The following is a 16,330-nucleotide window of genomic DNA, read 5'->3' as shown; positions in this document are numbered from 1 at the left end:
CGCCAACACACATCCCTGAAGACCAGGTCCCGAGGGAGGGGCTGCTCCTCAGCTGGCCGACTGTGGGGTCTGAGAGCAAAAGCCGGACTCAATCCTTCAATCCTGTCCCCCCAGAGTGTGCCATTCCAGCCCAGCCCCCCAAGATGAGCACACCTCTGCCACCACCCTTAGAAAATGGTACAGACAGTTTGCAGAATAAGTCATATATATTATAAATGAGGCCCACTCTAGGGTCACCAACTCAGAGCGCAATGAATTTTCCCACCACAGGCATGCTGTCTACATCCCTATCTTGACAACGGTGCAGGTCGGCCTCCATTCTCCAGGAAGCTTTGCATAAAGATCCTAAATATCTCGGCAAGTGAACTGAATACTCCCACGCTGGTACCCATGTCCTGTGAGCGCTGAAGATGGACCTGCTCAGGAGAAGAGGGGAGGGGCAGGTACCAGGGGCTTGTTTGATCGTTCTAGTCAAACAAGCAGCCTGTACTCTACTCTCTTGGTGAAAGGGACTTGCCCCTAACCTCCACTGAAGGCCATGGGTCAGGAGACCTCATTTTAAAACCACTGCACAAAACTAGATTGCTTTAAAGCAAACAGAAAGCAAATACCTTGAAGTGCAAATATTGAGGAGAAGGACGAACAAAGCTGTGCATCCCACGGTAATAGAAGGGCTCAGCCGTCTTCCCAGGAAATTAAGGCCCAGGATAGTTAAAGGATTCACTAGGAAAAAAATGACAAAGGCAATTTTCAGAACCTTGAAAGCAAATGGCATGTATTAACAATGGCCTGGATTCCTCCCTCTCATTTCGGAAAGAAGCAACTTAATCCAAACGTCATGCGTATTCCAGCCAAGACCCAGTCACACTGTCATCGACTTCATGACTCCTTCAATATGCTTTTCCCACGGGGATCCGAGAACGACAAGCACTGGAGTATATGGAGGACATTTTACACCCAGGATGCTTATTACAGCACGCAGGTCTATTGTAAACCGCCAACTTGCTAGACCTATATTTTAAATGTTTTATACTCTTTTTCAAATTCAAGGTGCCATTGATTTTTAAGTACCATTACTTTATGTCTATTAAAGCAGAAACAGTGCTTCCAACTGAAATCTAACATGCCATTGTGAGACACATCCCAGTTTCAGAGACGTTACGATGTAGGGGAATGCACGTTAGAACTGATACATGCGCTAATTCAAAGCTCCACTCCTCCAGACTTCTCCCCACACGGATCCGCACTGCAGACACCTCAGCATGATTTGGGGACTCGTCCATTTCTACCAGGCAGCAGTCAAGTGGATGACAGGTCACTCTTCTCTCCTCTGAGACTCTGAGTTGCACGTCCCCCACCCAAAACAGAAAGCCACCCAATAGAGAGATACTTACGAGCAGTTTCGCCAATAGTGCTGATAATCATGGTCTGGTAGTCGGAAACACCTGGCAGCGGCAGGGGCTCTGGCTCTCCTCCGAGACCCCTACGGTCACCACCGCCTCAGACTCCGACCGCGAGCCACAGGCCAGGTCCCGCTCCGGCAGCTCTGCACTGGCCAGCATGACCCCGTCGTAGGCGAAAGAGATGCCCAGCCTGGAAGCAAGAAAAGATGGACATTAGGAAAGGCTGTCACCAGGCCTGAAGGAGGGGTAGCACCGTGAGAGGTGGGGAGAAGTGGGGAGAGCTTCTCAGGTGGAAGGCACAGTGTAGGGAGGGGAGGGGAGTGGAAAGTGGGGACACGTTTCAAGGGGATACTAGGGGGTGCCCTTCAGCGGAGGCTGTACGGTGGGAAATGCATTTGCAAGAAAAAACAGGATGGAACTAGATGGGGGAGGACCCCTCAGGCCAGGAAGAAGTTTTGTAAGAGGCAGAACAGAACTAACACTGCGTTGAAACTGTCTCCCTCATTCTACAGCTTATGTACTGTAGCCCTGACCATAAAGAGTTAAATATTAGAGAAACGTGGCTTGTGCCCAAACAGCTCATTAAGTTACCTGAAGCAAGTTCCCATCCCAGGTGGTCCTGGGTTAGTTATGGCTACTACTTGTAGATAAGTTCGTTTTCAGCTAGCAAATAAGCAGAGATAAGTGCGGTAAAGTAAAAATAACTGCTCACGACTCGAAGTTTTGCAGCAGCCTCGTGATGCAGCCTTGTGAGCAAGCAGAACAGAGAAATGTTATGCTTCCCTTGAAGGCCAGGTGGCTCCAGGAAGTCTGCAGCCCACCTTTAATCCTGAACCCTCCGACTTCCCCTTTTCCCTTAGCATAAAAGCAGCCTGAATTCTCTTCCAAGTTAAGATGGTTCTCTAAGAGTTTAGTCCAGGGCTTCCCTGGTGGCGCAGTGGTTGGGAGTCCGCCTGCCGATGCAGGGTACACGGGTTCGTGCCCCGATCCGGGAAGCTCCCACATGCCGCGGAGCGGCTGGGCCCGTGAGCCATGGCGGCTGGGCCTGCGCGTCTGGAGCCTGTGCTCCGCAACGGGAGAGGCCGCAACAGTGAGAGGCCAGCGTACCGCAAAAAGAGTTTAGTCCACCATCTTCTCCGTCTGCTGGCTTTCCGAATAAAGTCGATATTACCCGCCCCAACACACTGTCTCTTCTTGGCCTGCCATGTGGCAAGCAGGAGGAGCTTAGACTCCGCAACAGTTTGTTTTCTGCAGCTGCTGCCACAAGTTAGCACAAACTTAGCGCTTCAGCACAGTGAGTATCTCACAGTTCTGGAGGTCAGCAGTTCAGCAGCTCTGGCTGACTTCTCTGCGCGGAGTCTCACGTGGCAGAAATGACGGTACAGGCAGGGCTGCTCCACTTTCTGGGGAAGCATCAAGCTCACCCAGACGGTTGGCAGAATCCAGCTGCACGGGGTGTAGGACTCGTGTCCATTTCCTTGCTGGCTGTTGACCAGTGGTTTTCAGCTCCTGCAGGCTTCCTTCATTCCTTGTCTGTGAAGCCAGCAACAGCAGGTCGCGTCCTTCTCAAGCACTGAAGCTCTCCTTCGACCTCACCTCGCGCTTTCACTTCTGCTGCATCTCTGATTCCAGCTGGAGCAATTTCTCTACTTTTAAAGACTCAAGCAATAATATTGAGCTCACCTGCCTAATCAGGATACTCTCCCTATTTTAAGGCTCATAACCTTAATTACATCTACAGTCCCTTCACATTTACATCCAAATTAGTGTTTGATTGAATCCCCAGGTGTTGGAACTCTTGGGCATCATCTTTAGAATTCTGCCTTTCGGACGCCATGAAGCTATGGAAGGTTTTTGCTTTTGCTTGATGTTTTCTTACTATCTTTTGTTCTATTCTTTAATAGATATTTTTATTGAGATATAAACATAACATACAGAAAAGTTCCTATATCGAAGTCAAGAAAAAGATATCAGGAGAATTCGCTGGCAGTCCAGTGGTTAAGACCCTGCGCTTTCAATACCGAGGGCCCGGGTTCGATCCTGGGCCAGGGAACTAAGATCCCACAAGCTGTGTGGCCAAAAAAAAGAAAAAGAATATCAGCCTCCCAGAAGCCCCCCTCATGCCTCTCATTTTTATAAATGGTTGTAAAAGACACAGGTCACATGTAAAAGACAGATGGGGACAATCAAGGAAAATCACATGTGATCTGCATAGTGGATGATGTTAAAGTGATGATTGTTAACCTCGCTGGTGTGATTTTAGGATTGGAATCATCTAAGAAAATGTCCTCAAGCAGTTGAGACTCTTAATGAAGTATCTGGGGATGAAATGGCATGAAGTCTAGGGCCTGCCTGAAAATACTTCGGAACAGAAAAAAACAGCTGAAGTAAATATGGGTAGATATCAGTGATTGTCAGATCTGAGCAATGAGTAAATCAGGGTTCATCAATGGTATTTCATGTGCATTTATAAATTCTCATAATGAAACATTTAAGAGGAAGACAATAATCACAATATCTCTCCTTGTTATTAAGGTAGCTTTAATATTTTTTTTGTTTAATTTCCAAATATGAAGTATATTTTTTTTTCGGCCACACCACGCAGCTTGCGGGATCTCAGTTCCCCAACCAGGGACTGAACCCAGGCCACGGCAGTGCAAGCACTGAGTCCTAACCACTAGTCCACCGGGGAATTCCCCAAATATTAAGAGTATTTTAAAAATTAAAGAGTCTCAAGAGGAGACGCCAACCTATTTTTAGTGATTATATCTGGGAAAGGCAGACAACCTGTTCCCTGAATTCAAACACTATAGATTAGCTTCTACTGTCTTGAATCTTTATATAAATGGAACCACATAATAGGTATTTTGTGTGTCTGACTTTCTTTGCTCATTATTACATTTGTAAGGTTCAGCCATGTTGAGCGCAGAGCACCAGTTTTCTCATTTTTATTACTATGTAGTATTCTATTTTATGAATATAACAGAATCTATCCATTATACCTGTTGATGGGCATGTGGGTGGTTCGTAGTTGGAGCTGTTACAGATAATATAATGCTATTTTATTTTACTAGGCATTTCTGTGGGGTAGAAATCTAGGAGTAGAATTGCTGAGCCATAGGCTATGCATACTTCCAACTGTAATAGAAACCTCTAAACAGTTTTCCAAAGTGGTTGTACTAATTTGAATGCCAATCAGGAGCGCAGGAAAATTCCAGTTACTTTACATCCTTCCCAACATGGTCAGTCTTTTTAATTTCATTTTTTATTTTTTTTAAGGTTATCTTTTCAAACTTTTTTTTTTTTAATTTATTTTTGGCTGTGTTGGGTCTTTGTTGCTGCATGCGGGCTTTCCCTAGCTGCAGCGAGCGGGGGCTACTCTTCGTTGCAGAACACGGGCTCTAGGTGTGCAGACTTCAGGAGCTGTCACATGCAGGCTCAGTAGTTGTGGCTCGCGGGCTCTAGAGCACAGGCTCAGTAGTTGTGTCGCACGGGCTTAGCTGTTCCTCGGCATGTGGGATCTTCCCAGACCAGGGAGAAGACCCATGTCCCGTGCATTGGCAGGCAGATTCTTAACCACTGCACCCCCAGCGAAGTCCCCAGTCTTTTTAATTTAAGCCATTTGGGTGGATTTGTAATGGTGTCTCATTTGGTTTTAATTTGCTTTTCCCTGGTGACTTTAAGGTTGAACATGTTTTCATATGTTTATTTGATACACATTTTTGGTCAAGTGCCTGTTCAAGTCTTTTGCCTATTTCTCTACTGGGTTGTGTATGTTTTTCTTGTTGAAAAAAAATTATATAATAGAAATATATATTAATAATATATAGAACATGTATATATAGTTTGTTGGACATATATATTGGAAATTTCTTCTCTCAGTTGGTGGCTTGCCTTTCAGGCTCTTCATGATTTCTCAGGACACAGAGTTCCTAACTTAATGTAGGCAAACTCATCAATCTTTTCCTTTAGAGTTAGCACTTTTTGTGTCCTGTTTAGAAAATCTTTGCTTACTCAAGGTCATGGCTGCATAGAGAGGACCACTGAGTCTATTCCTTTGAATCTGATCATCAGTGACCTCAAAGGATCAGTTCCTGGAATGTGGTGAGGGAAGAGACCAGGCTGCAAAAGGTTAGTACAGAGCTCATACACTCAGATGAAAAATTTAAAAACTGTTTGTAGATGATTTGAATATTTTTTCTTTCACTTTCTTTTTATATTGTTATTTTATATCTATTTTTTGGTTGGTGGCAGAAAGATAAAGCATTGCTGGTATCTGCCTTGTGTTTTCTCCCCAGAGCACTCAGAAGGGATTTACTTCAATGGGCTTTCTCCCACTGAAATGCTTGTTTATTTAAACCTAGCTTTGAAATAATACCATTCTTACCATATGACCCAGATCTGTAATGTGGTCCATAAATATTTAGCATCCAATAGGTCTGTAAATCTTTCTCTTTTTTCCTGGGGTAGTGAAAGGGGGAGACAGAATAGATTTAGTGGGTTAAGGACAGGCAAAGGTGACTCTAATATTTTAGATCACAGAAAACAAGAACAACATGGGAGTGTGGTAGGGTGAGATAGCCACTCAGCTCCCCGGATACCCCTCACATAAATACTGTTTTTAACACATTCATCTCAGCCAATCAGTCTTTGCATACTTTTTGCTATCATTGTCAAGTACCAAAACTCATTGAATTTAAGATTCTAACCCTTTCACTCTTCCTCTTCTCACCAGTGCTGGCGAGAGGTGGGGTGGAGTACGGAAAATAGGAGTATACATGAAAAGCAACTATAAAACTGATGGGAGAATCTTTTAACATTAAGATGAAAAACCCTAACATTAAAAAAGAGTGTGAGGGGCTTCCCTGGTGGCGCAGTGGTTGAGAGTCCGCCTGCCGATGCAGGGGACACGGGTTCGTGCCCCGGTCCAGGAAGATCCCACATGCCGCGGAGCGGCTGGGCCCATGAGCCATGGCTGCTGAGCCTGCGCGTCCGGAGCCTGTGCTCCGCAATGGGAGGGGCCACAACAGTGAGGCCTGTGTACCGCAAATAAATAAATAAATAAATAAAAAAGAGTGTGGGGTTTGTGCAAAAAAACAAGCAGCCTGAATTTGAAAAGAGGATACAGTGCCTAATTTCTCTGTGTGTTGTTAGGGTAATTTGTAAAAGTTCTTGTCCATAGTCAGTGCCTATTAAGTATGTTTGGATCAAAATAAGTAAGCATGGGTTATAGATGATTGGGCAGTAATGGATTTTTATGTAAAGCCAGGAATGCTTGGGGGCTGGAGGAGGTGCTCAGTTGAAAACCAACTATTCTTTTCTCACAGATTGACCTGGGATTACAGGCCCCCTCTAGGGAGTCCAGAAGTGTGGTCTGGGAGTCCTGGATTTTATTGTCACCGAAAGAGCTTGCAGAGAATTTAGAGGTCTTTTGCCCCATACACCCCCCCGCCCTCGACTTTCAGGCTCAGTTCCTGGATTTCATTGTGGTGGACTTGAGCAACTGACACTCCACTTTCATCTGCTTTACGTATTGGGGCTCTGGTTACTCATCTTTGGAAAACCTCTGATCTAGCCCTATCCTCCCATTTTCCAACACAGAATATATGGCCCAGAGTGGGTAAGTGACCTGCCCAAGATCACACAGCCGTTTGGCGGCAGAGCCAGTCTGGACTCCCAGTTTCCCGTGCACCAGTCCTGAGTCCTGCCCATCTGCCTCTCTGCCATGTTCCCTGGGTTTAGATGTGACTGTGGTCCCCTCACCACCCCAAGTGTCATTGGAGAGTCATGTCATTATAAAATATATACCTTTTATCCTAATAAGTCATTTGGTTCTGAACCTTTGGCTGCAATCCATATGGGTGGACTTATTCACCTCCTGCATGGTGTGACCTGTCCTCAGACAGCCCCCAAAGCCTTTCATCTCAGCGTCTTGGGAGTGAAGCTGCAGAGGCTCCGCTGCCCACAGCATCTTGCCCAGCCTCCTCTGCATGGCACTCTGACGGCCACCAATGGACCAAACTCACTGTGCATTCCCACCTTTGGCCTCACACTGTTCCTCCTGCCATCAGTGGCCTTCTTCCTCCCCTGAGGCTGCCTCTCCTTTCAGTGCGCAGTGACTGCCCCCCTTCTCTCTGGGGGTGGCTCCCACCAGCTTATGGTCACCTCTCTGCTTGGATCCTACACACTCTGCTGCCTGGGCCACTCACCTGGTTCTAAGCATCGGGGCTCTGTTTTGTGACTGATTCTTTCCTACGTGCGTCTCATCTCTCTAAACAGATTTAAGAGCCCTGAAGGCAGGGTCTCCTGTTTATAGCTCTGTATCCACAGGGCCTTTCTCTATAGACCGGCGTGGAGAAGAACAAGATCATCTAATGGGCATGATGGATGGAGGCAGCAAGCTGAAGTCAAGAAAAGTAAAGTGGGAGGAAGAAGGGAGGAGGAGAAAGGGGCAGGATGTACAGTGTACAGGAGGAGGGAGGAAGGAGAATGTCGAGGGACGGCTGAGCATATAGAGAGGCTGGAGGAGGGAGGGCTGTTCTTATGAGAACTGTGTTGCTCCAAATTCATATGTTGAAGTCCTAACCCTCAGAGTGGGGCTGTATTTGGAGATAGGGTCTTTAAAGAGGTCACTGGGGAATCCCCTGGTGGCCCAGTGGTTAGGACTTGGCGCTCTCACTGCCGGGGCCCGGGTTGGATCCCTGGTCGGGAAGATTAAGATCCTGCAAGCTGCGTGGTGCAGCCAGAAAAAAGACAAAAGAGAGAAGTAACTGAGCTAAAATGAGGTCATTAGGGTGGACTGTAAGCCAATTATGACTGATGTTCTTATGAAAAGAGGAGACTAAACCACAGACACACACACAGGGAAGATGATGTGAAGACACAGGGAGAAGATGGACATCTAAAAGGCAAGGGAAGGGACCACAGAAGAAGTCAGCTCTGTAACACCTTGACCTTGGATTTCTAGCCTCCAGAATTGGGAGAAAATTAATCTCTGTTGTTTAAGCCACCCAGTGTGTGCTATTTTGTTATGGCAGCCCAGGTGAACTAATACACAGTGGCAGAGGGAAGGTGGGGGATCAGGGATGGGGGATAGGAGGGTGGAGAGGGAGGGAAAAGGAGGAGGAAAAAAGGAAAGAGGAGAGAAGTAACCTCGGTGCTCTTCAGTCCTGGAACAACTACTGGGTTCAAAGTAAAAAATACACATCAAAAATGGTTGGAATTGGATCATTCAACTGTCCATGGTTTTGAGTTAATTGTCTCTGCTAAGATTTTTTTCTCTCTCTGCAACCAAGTTTATTTTTTATATATTGACAATCAAAATTTCATAGTCACTTAAAGATTATGTGCCAGTCTCTTCAAAGCATAATCACTTCCTTCATTTAATCATTGTTGCCTAGCAACTAGTCTTTCCACCATGCTTTGCAAGATAAGATGTAACTGTCAGTATCTTGGTAGGAAGGTGGGGGTTATCTGATACTGCCTACTAGTAGGGTCCTGACCTCTGAACCACAAGGGCTTATTTCCAAACTCCAGAAAATAAATTAGAATAACAGAATCATCCTTAATTCTTTGGAAGAAAGCTTGAGTTTCTTCCTTTTTTTTTGGCCACAGCACACGGGATCTTAGTTCCCCAGTCAGGGATTGAACCCGTGCCCCCTGCAGTGGAAGCACAGACTCCTAACCACTGGACCACCAGGGAGCTTCCCAAAAGTTTAAGTTTCTTATTTCCCAATTAGGTTTTGAGGCATGTGTAATAATTAGGGGAAACACTCCACAAAGCAAAGTGAGAATACTTCACCAAACTACAATTGTGAGTGTGGGGAAGTTTGGGACATTTAATCCTCATTTTTGCATTATTATTGAGCACACTCTATCTCACACTTGACATGTCCAGCAGCAGGCCAGGTGGCAGTGGGATTACAATGTTTTTGTCATCGGTGATGTCCTGGGAAACCAGTCAGAAACACCCAGAAAAGCCTACCTCTCACTTGTGGGTAGGACACTTAAGAATTGTACATTTGGATATCACCTGTCCTGCTGTTGCCACATAATCCCTGACAGAGTCAGATTTGGGGAGGTGGGTGGGAAGAGCTATTGCCGCTCTGGACCTGGCTCAGGCATGGAGCAAGAGCTGGGTCAAGAAGAGCCTCTGCATAAAGTGGTACAGCCGCTATGGAAAACAGTACGGCTATTCCTCAGAAGATTAAACACAGAACTGCTGTGTGATCCAGCAATCCCACCTCTGGGTAAATATCCAGAGGAAATGAAAACAGGATCTCAAAGAGATCTTCACGCCCACTTCACTTCAAAGTTGTTCTAGAAAAATAGCACTGAGAAAATAGCTTGGAAGATTCTCAAAAAGAACTTTTACAAGGGGTAAGTACCTTACTAAATATGAAAATTGTATTATAAAATACTATAATTAAGAGTGCTATATTAGACCAACAATTAACCTGTATCCTTTTCCCAAAAATACAAAATGCTCTATTTATTATATAATAAATCTCATATATATTTGAATCTACAAACCTATCAATTAGAACATAATATTCAACAATAGATTCAAATATATAGAGGGTGGATTATTCAGGAAAACATGAACCCAAACTAGTTCTGACATATTAGTATGAAAGAAAATAAAATTTAAGGCCCAAAGCATTACAAAGAAATATTTCAGGTAGTCAGATCAATCCACACACCGAATAAGTCAATCTTATGCTAGGATGCAGCAAGATAGCCTCAAACTATATGGAGTAAACTGTCAGGCCTATAAGGAGAAACTAACAAAACCATCGTCTTATTGAAAAACTGTTAGCTGAACCTGGCAAAATCTAGAACAGGTATCAGATATTTACACGGCATAATTATACTGAATATAACAATATATATGCTTAATGAGAACACATGTTCTTCTTAAGCACACATGGAATATTAATAAAAAGTCACTATGTAGAGAACAAAAGAAGTCTCAATAAATTCCAAATAATTGATAACAGGCTCTGGTCCAAATGCAATTAAATTAGAAACAAAGAATTAACAAATCATTAACAAATAAGTCATTGGTTAAAGAGAAACTCATAGCAGTTACAAAATAGAAATAAAATTACTCTGTAACAAAACTTGCTGAATGCAACTAAATGGTTTATCAAAAATCAAAAAGACTGAAAATAAATGAGCTAAATACTGAACTCAAGAAGCTAGAAGAACATAAAAAGCCAAAGAAGTAAACAAAATAAGGGGCAGAAATTAATGAGACCACCAAAACAACCAATAAAGAGAAAAGCAACAGAAACAAAACAGCCCTCATTCTTTGAAGTTTAATAAAACAGACAAGCCTCTAGTAAGAGGACGACAGAAAAAAGAAGGCACAAATAAACAATACTCAAAGTGAAAGAGAAGACATACACAGTAGATACTTGAAACAAAAGGGAACACTGGGGATAACTTTATACCAATAAATTGGAAAACCCAGATGAACTGGGCAATTTTCTAAAATATATATTACCAAAGTTGACTCAATCAAGAGTATTAAACTAAGTAGGCATTAACATTTACACAAACTGAATGATAGTTTTAGAACTCCTCTTTCTGATACCCCCCAATTATTCTGTTACCACTCACCTTAAAATAAATATTAGGGATAAACTACTTTACAGATAAGTTTTACCAAACATTCCAAGAGGTTAATTCCTATCTCACATAAACTGTCTTGGAGATCGCAGGACAGTGCTGGAAAGTTCTTCCAGGAGCCTGTGACTGACCTGCCTGCAGATGGGTGAAGTGGTCTGGGCTGGTGTGAGAAATGATTGCAGATTGACCTTGACAGTCCTGGAACCAATAGAATTTAAATGCCAAATTTTATTTTAAAAAATCATTTAATAAGGTTTATACGTTTGGTATCAATAAGACAAGGCCAATACAAGGAAAATAAAATTATAAAACAATCTCTTCCCTATAAACAGTGGGGCTAAATCATGAGACTAGCTCTGCAAGGTGTTATTATTTCCATTTCATTGATGAGAAAAGTGATGGTAGGCGGTCAGAATGGCCATCATTAAAAAGTCTACAAATAATAAATGCTGGAGAGGGTGTGGAGAAAAGGGAACCCTCCTACACTGTTGATGGGAATGTAAATTGATGCAGCCACTAAGGAGAATAGTTTGGAGGTTCCTCAAAAAACTAAAAATAGAGTTGCCATATAATCCAACAACCCCACTCCTGGGCATATCCCCAGACAAAACTATAATTCAAAAAGATACATGCACCCCAGTGTTCATTGCAGCTCTATTCACAATTGCCAAGACATGGAAACAACCTAAATGTCCATCAACAGATGAATGGATAAAGAAGATGTGGTACCTATACACAATGGAATACTACTCGGCCATAAAAAAGAATGAAATAATGCCATTTGCAGCAACATGGATGGGCCTAGAGCTTATCATACTAAGTGAAGTAAGTCAGACAGAGAAAGACATATATCATATGATATCACTTATATGTGGAATCTAAAATATGACACAAATGAACTTATCTATGAAGAAAAACAAACTCACAAATATAGAGAACAGACTTGTGGTTGCCAAGCATGGGGGGCGGGGCAGGGGGAGGGAAGGACTGGGAGTGTGGGATTAGCAGATGCAAACTATTATATACAGGATGGATAAACAACAAGGTCCTACAGTATAGCACACGGAACTATATTCAATATCCTGTGATAAACCATAATGGAAAAGAATTATGAAAAAGAATATATATATATATGTATAACAGAGTCACTTTGCTGTACAGCACAAATTAAACACAACATTGTAAGTCAACTGTACTTCGATAAATTTTTTTTTAAAAAGTGGTAGTAGGTAACAGCGCTACCTGGCTCACGGTGGAGCTGGATTTAGTATCAGTTCCCTCCGCTCTTTTCCGCACTGGAGGGATCGGTTGCCCTTCCCTCTAGCCTTCCACCACTAAGGGGATTTCTGGCGACCCCTGGTTGGGGGAGAAGAACTCACCAGGATGGGCTCCACGAGCTTCCCCTCCGGCATGACTGAGCGGTTCATCTTGGTGATGCGCTCCAGTGTAACCAGGGCAGCCTGAGTGTTCCTGGTAGAGACACTGAACCAAACAGATTCAGGAATAAACTGGGCACAGATGACAAAGAACACCAGAGTTGCAACTGCTGTGGACCCCAGAGGTACCACTATCACGGTTCCATACACTACACTGTCCCAGTTTCCCGAGATGGGAAAGGATATAGCAAGCTTTACAGCAAAAATATAGCAGCTGTACTCTTGCAACCCTAGCGGAACAAAGAGTTTCCTTCCCCTTATCGCTGTCCCATCTCGGACGACAGTGGACTGATACGGAGCTTCACCCCAGTTCGACCCAACCTACTTAACACAATGAAATTCTTCCATCCAATGTGTAAACAGCCGCTGCCCGGGGTCCCTGGCGCCTCTCCACTCCTCCATCACCCGGCCACTCCCCCAGGAATCCCAGGACCTCACACAGTGCAAGAACCTAAAGGGTGACCGTGGCAGGGCCTCCAGCACCCACGAGTGGAGGAACCATCCTGACTGTAGAGGCCTACAACCCACTGATTACGGCATATTTTGAACACCACACTCAGAAAACAGCACAGCCCTCCACTGATGCTGGGACATTGGTACCTCCACGCAATGAAGGCCAGTGGGTTCTTCCTCAGCAAAGCATCTTCCCCAGCAGCATCCTCTTCACCATTCCCTAGCCAGGGGGCAGTTCAGGTCATCCTCATCACCCACTGGGATTAATCTGATCATTTCTAACTGCTTCTCTGACCTTTTCTGTCTTCCCTCCTACAGCCTCCACACAGCCATGTACCAACTTCCCAGTACATAACCCCTTCCACACCCCCAGTGCCCCTGGTCCTCAAGGCCCTTTGTAATCTGCACACAGGCCTGTCTTTCCAGCCGGCCTCCCACCAGCGCCCCACATTCCAGCCATTCCAGCCTGCCTGCTCTCCCCCAAACATATTCTGCATTCACACCTTCATGACTGGGCTTGTGCATTAACTCTGCCAAAACACCCTTTCCACAGTGAGCCGACTGAGACACATACTTAAATAAGGAGAGAGGTGGACATGAGAAAGATATCTGTGGGGCAACAAGGCCGCTGGGCCAGCTGGAGGGGAGGCCAAGAGGGAGCCCATGAGCTTGGTTACCATGAAGGCCATGATGAGGAAGATGCCAGGGATGGAGGCGATGCAGATGAGCCAGCGCCACCCGATGGTGGGGATGACCACGGAAGCCAGGCCAATGATGAGCAGGGAGCCGGCTCACCAGAAAACCTGGGGCAGAGGGAAGGTTAACGTCCTCCTGTTGATGCTGCACAGCCCCTCCAGGAGCCACCCTCTTCTGCATTGTAACTGTAAGTGGGTGAGATGGGAGGACTTCCCTGGAGGTCCAGTGGTTAGGACTCTGTGCTCTCACTGCCAAGGGTGCAGGTTCAATCCCTGGTCGGGAAACTAAGATCCCACAAGCTGCGCCCCCAAAAAGAAAAAGAAAAGAAAGAATGAAAGAAGGTGAGATGGGAGAGAGGCTTTAGTTAAGGAGCAGCACCGCCTCCAGGACCTGGATGAACTGGGGAAGCTACTTCACTTCTCCACGACTCTGTTTGCTTGTCTATAAGTGGAAGACTCAGCAAGACGGGGTCAGCAATGTCACCAAAGTTTTACAAATCTGGGACCCAAGACATTGACTTTCTTCTCTTGAATAAATAATACATTCCCTGGTTCATAACTCAAGGTACAAAGGAGAGCACTGTGAACAGACCCGCCTCTACTCCTAGTTCCCTGCCGTCCAGTTCCTCTTCTCTGAAGAAACCAGTATCACCAGTTTCTTATATCTTTCCAAAGCTGCTTGAAACATACACAAGCTAGTAAGGATATCTGTTCTTTGTTCACAAATGGTAACATAGTAAAAATATTTCTCAACACTGCTTTCTTGTACTGAAAAATTTATCTTGAGATCATTTTATATCACCAAATAACATGAGAGCCACCTATGACCAGGTCCCATGAGTTTGGAACTAGAACAATTCTGAGTGTTACTCTGAGCATTATTTTCCCATCAGAAGATGAGAAGTAGATGATAACTCCATTCCACCTCACAGAGATGGAGAGAAGAGAATATTAAAAAAGACCCTTTGAACTTATCTTTGATAAAGGAGGCAAGAATATACAGTGGAGAAAAGACAGCCTCTTCAATAAGTGGTGCTGGGAAAACTGGACAGCTACATGTAAAAGAATGAAATTAGGGCTTCCCTGGTGGCAGAGTGGTTGAGAGTCCGCCTGCCGGTGCAGGGCACATGGGTTCGTGCCCCGGTCCAGGAAGACCTCACATGCCGTGGAGCGGCTGGGCCCGTGAGCCATAGCCGCTGATCCTGCGCGTCCAGAGCCTGTGCTCCGCAACGGGAGAGGCCACAACAGTGAGAGGCCTGCGTACCACACACACACACAAAAAAAGTATTAAATTAGAACACTCCCTAACACCATACACAAAAATAAACTCAAAATGGATTAAAGACCTAAATGTAAGGCCAGACACTATAAAACTCTTAGAGAAAAACATAGGCAGAACACTCTATGACATAAATCACAGCAAGATCCTTTTTGACCCACCTCCTAGGGAAATGGAAATAAAAACAAAAGTAAACAAATGGGACCTAATGAAACTTCAAAGCTTTGCACAGCAAAGGAAACCATAAACAAGATGAAAAGACAACCCTCAGAATGGGAGAAAATATTTGCAAATGAAGCAACTGACAAAGGATTAATCTCCAAAATATACAAGCAGCTCATGCAGCTCAATATCAAAAAAACAAACAACCCAATCCAAAAATGGGCAGAAGACCTAAATAGACATTTCTCCAAAGAAGATATACAGACTGCCAACAAACACATGAAAGAATGCTCAACATCATTAATCATTAGAGAAATGCAAATCAAAACTACAATGAGATATCATCTCACACTGGTCAGAATGGCCATCATCAAAAAATCTAGAAACAACAAATGCTGGAGAGAGTGTGGAGAAAAGGGAACCCTCTTGCACTGTTGGTGGGAATGTAAGTTGATACAGCCACTATGGAGAACAGTATGGAGGTTCCTTAAAAAACTAAAAATAGAACTACCATATGACCCAGCAATCCCACTGCTGGGCATATACCCTGAGAAAACCATAATTCAAAAGGAGTCATGTACCAAAATGTTCATTGCAGCTCTATTTACAATAGCCCGGAGATGGAAACAACCTAAGTGTCTATCAACAGATGAATGCATAAAGAAGATGTGACACTATGTACAATGGAATATTACTCAGCCATAAAAAGAAACGAAATTGAGTTATTTGTAGTGAGGTGGATGGACCTAGAGTCTGTCATACAGAGTGAAGTCAGTCAGAAAGGGAAAAACAAATACTGTATGCTAACATATATATATGGAATCTAAGAAAAAACAAAAAAAAGTCCTGAAGAACCTAGGGGCGAGATGGGAATAAAGACACAGACTTACTAGAGAATGGACTTGAGGATATGGGGAGGGGGAAGGGTAAGCTGTGACAAAGTGAGAGAGTGGCATGGACATATATACACTACCAAATGTAAAATAGACAGCTAGTGGGAAGCAGCCACATAACACAGGGAGATCAGCTCGGTGCTTTGTGACCACCTAGAGGGGTGGGATAGGGAGGGTGGGAGGGAGGGAGACGCAAGAGGGAGGAGATATGGGGATATATGTATATGTATAACTGATTCACTTTGTTATAAAGCAGAAATAACACACCATTGTAAAGCAATTATACTCCAATAAAGATGTTAAAAAAATAAAAGACCCTTTGGGAGGCTAATTAAGGGGTGACTATTTCATCACCAAAGAATTCTATTTAAAAACA

General features: G+C 44.2%; 1 protein-coding gene across 1 annotated transcript in view; it reads right to left on the bottom strand.

The window, feature by feature from the left end:
- Positions 1–16,330, bottom strand: part of SVOPL (SVOP like) — a 73,845-nt gene that overhangs the window by 39,122 nt on the left and 18,393 nt on the right. Inside the window, 6 exon segments of the mRNA XM_030854408.2 lie at positions 612–723; positions 1,395–1,439; positions 1,442–1,593; positions 5,791–5,864; positions 12,416–12,544; positions 13,603–13,728. Of these exon segments, the coding sequence (XP_030710268.2) occupies positions 612–723; positions 1,395–1,439; positions 1,442–1,593; positions 5,791–5,864; positions 12,416–12,544; positions 13,603–13,728 (638 nt within the window).

Source organism: Globicephala melas, chromosome 9 (genome assembly GCF_963455315.2).
Source record: "Globicephala melas chromosome 9, mGloMel1.2, whole genome shotgun sequence".
NCBI lineage: Eukaryota > Metazoa > Chordata > Mammalia > Artiodactyla > Delphinidae > Globicephala > Globicephala melas.
This window is presented reverse-complemented; position numbering and strand designations above follow the sequence as displayed.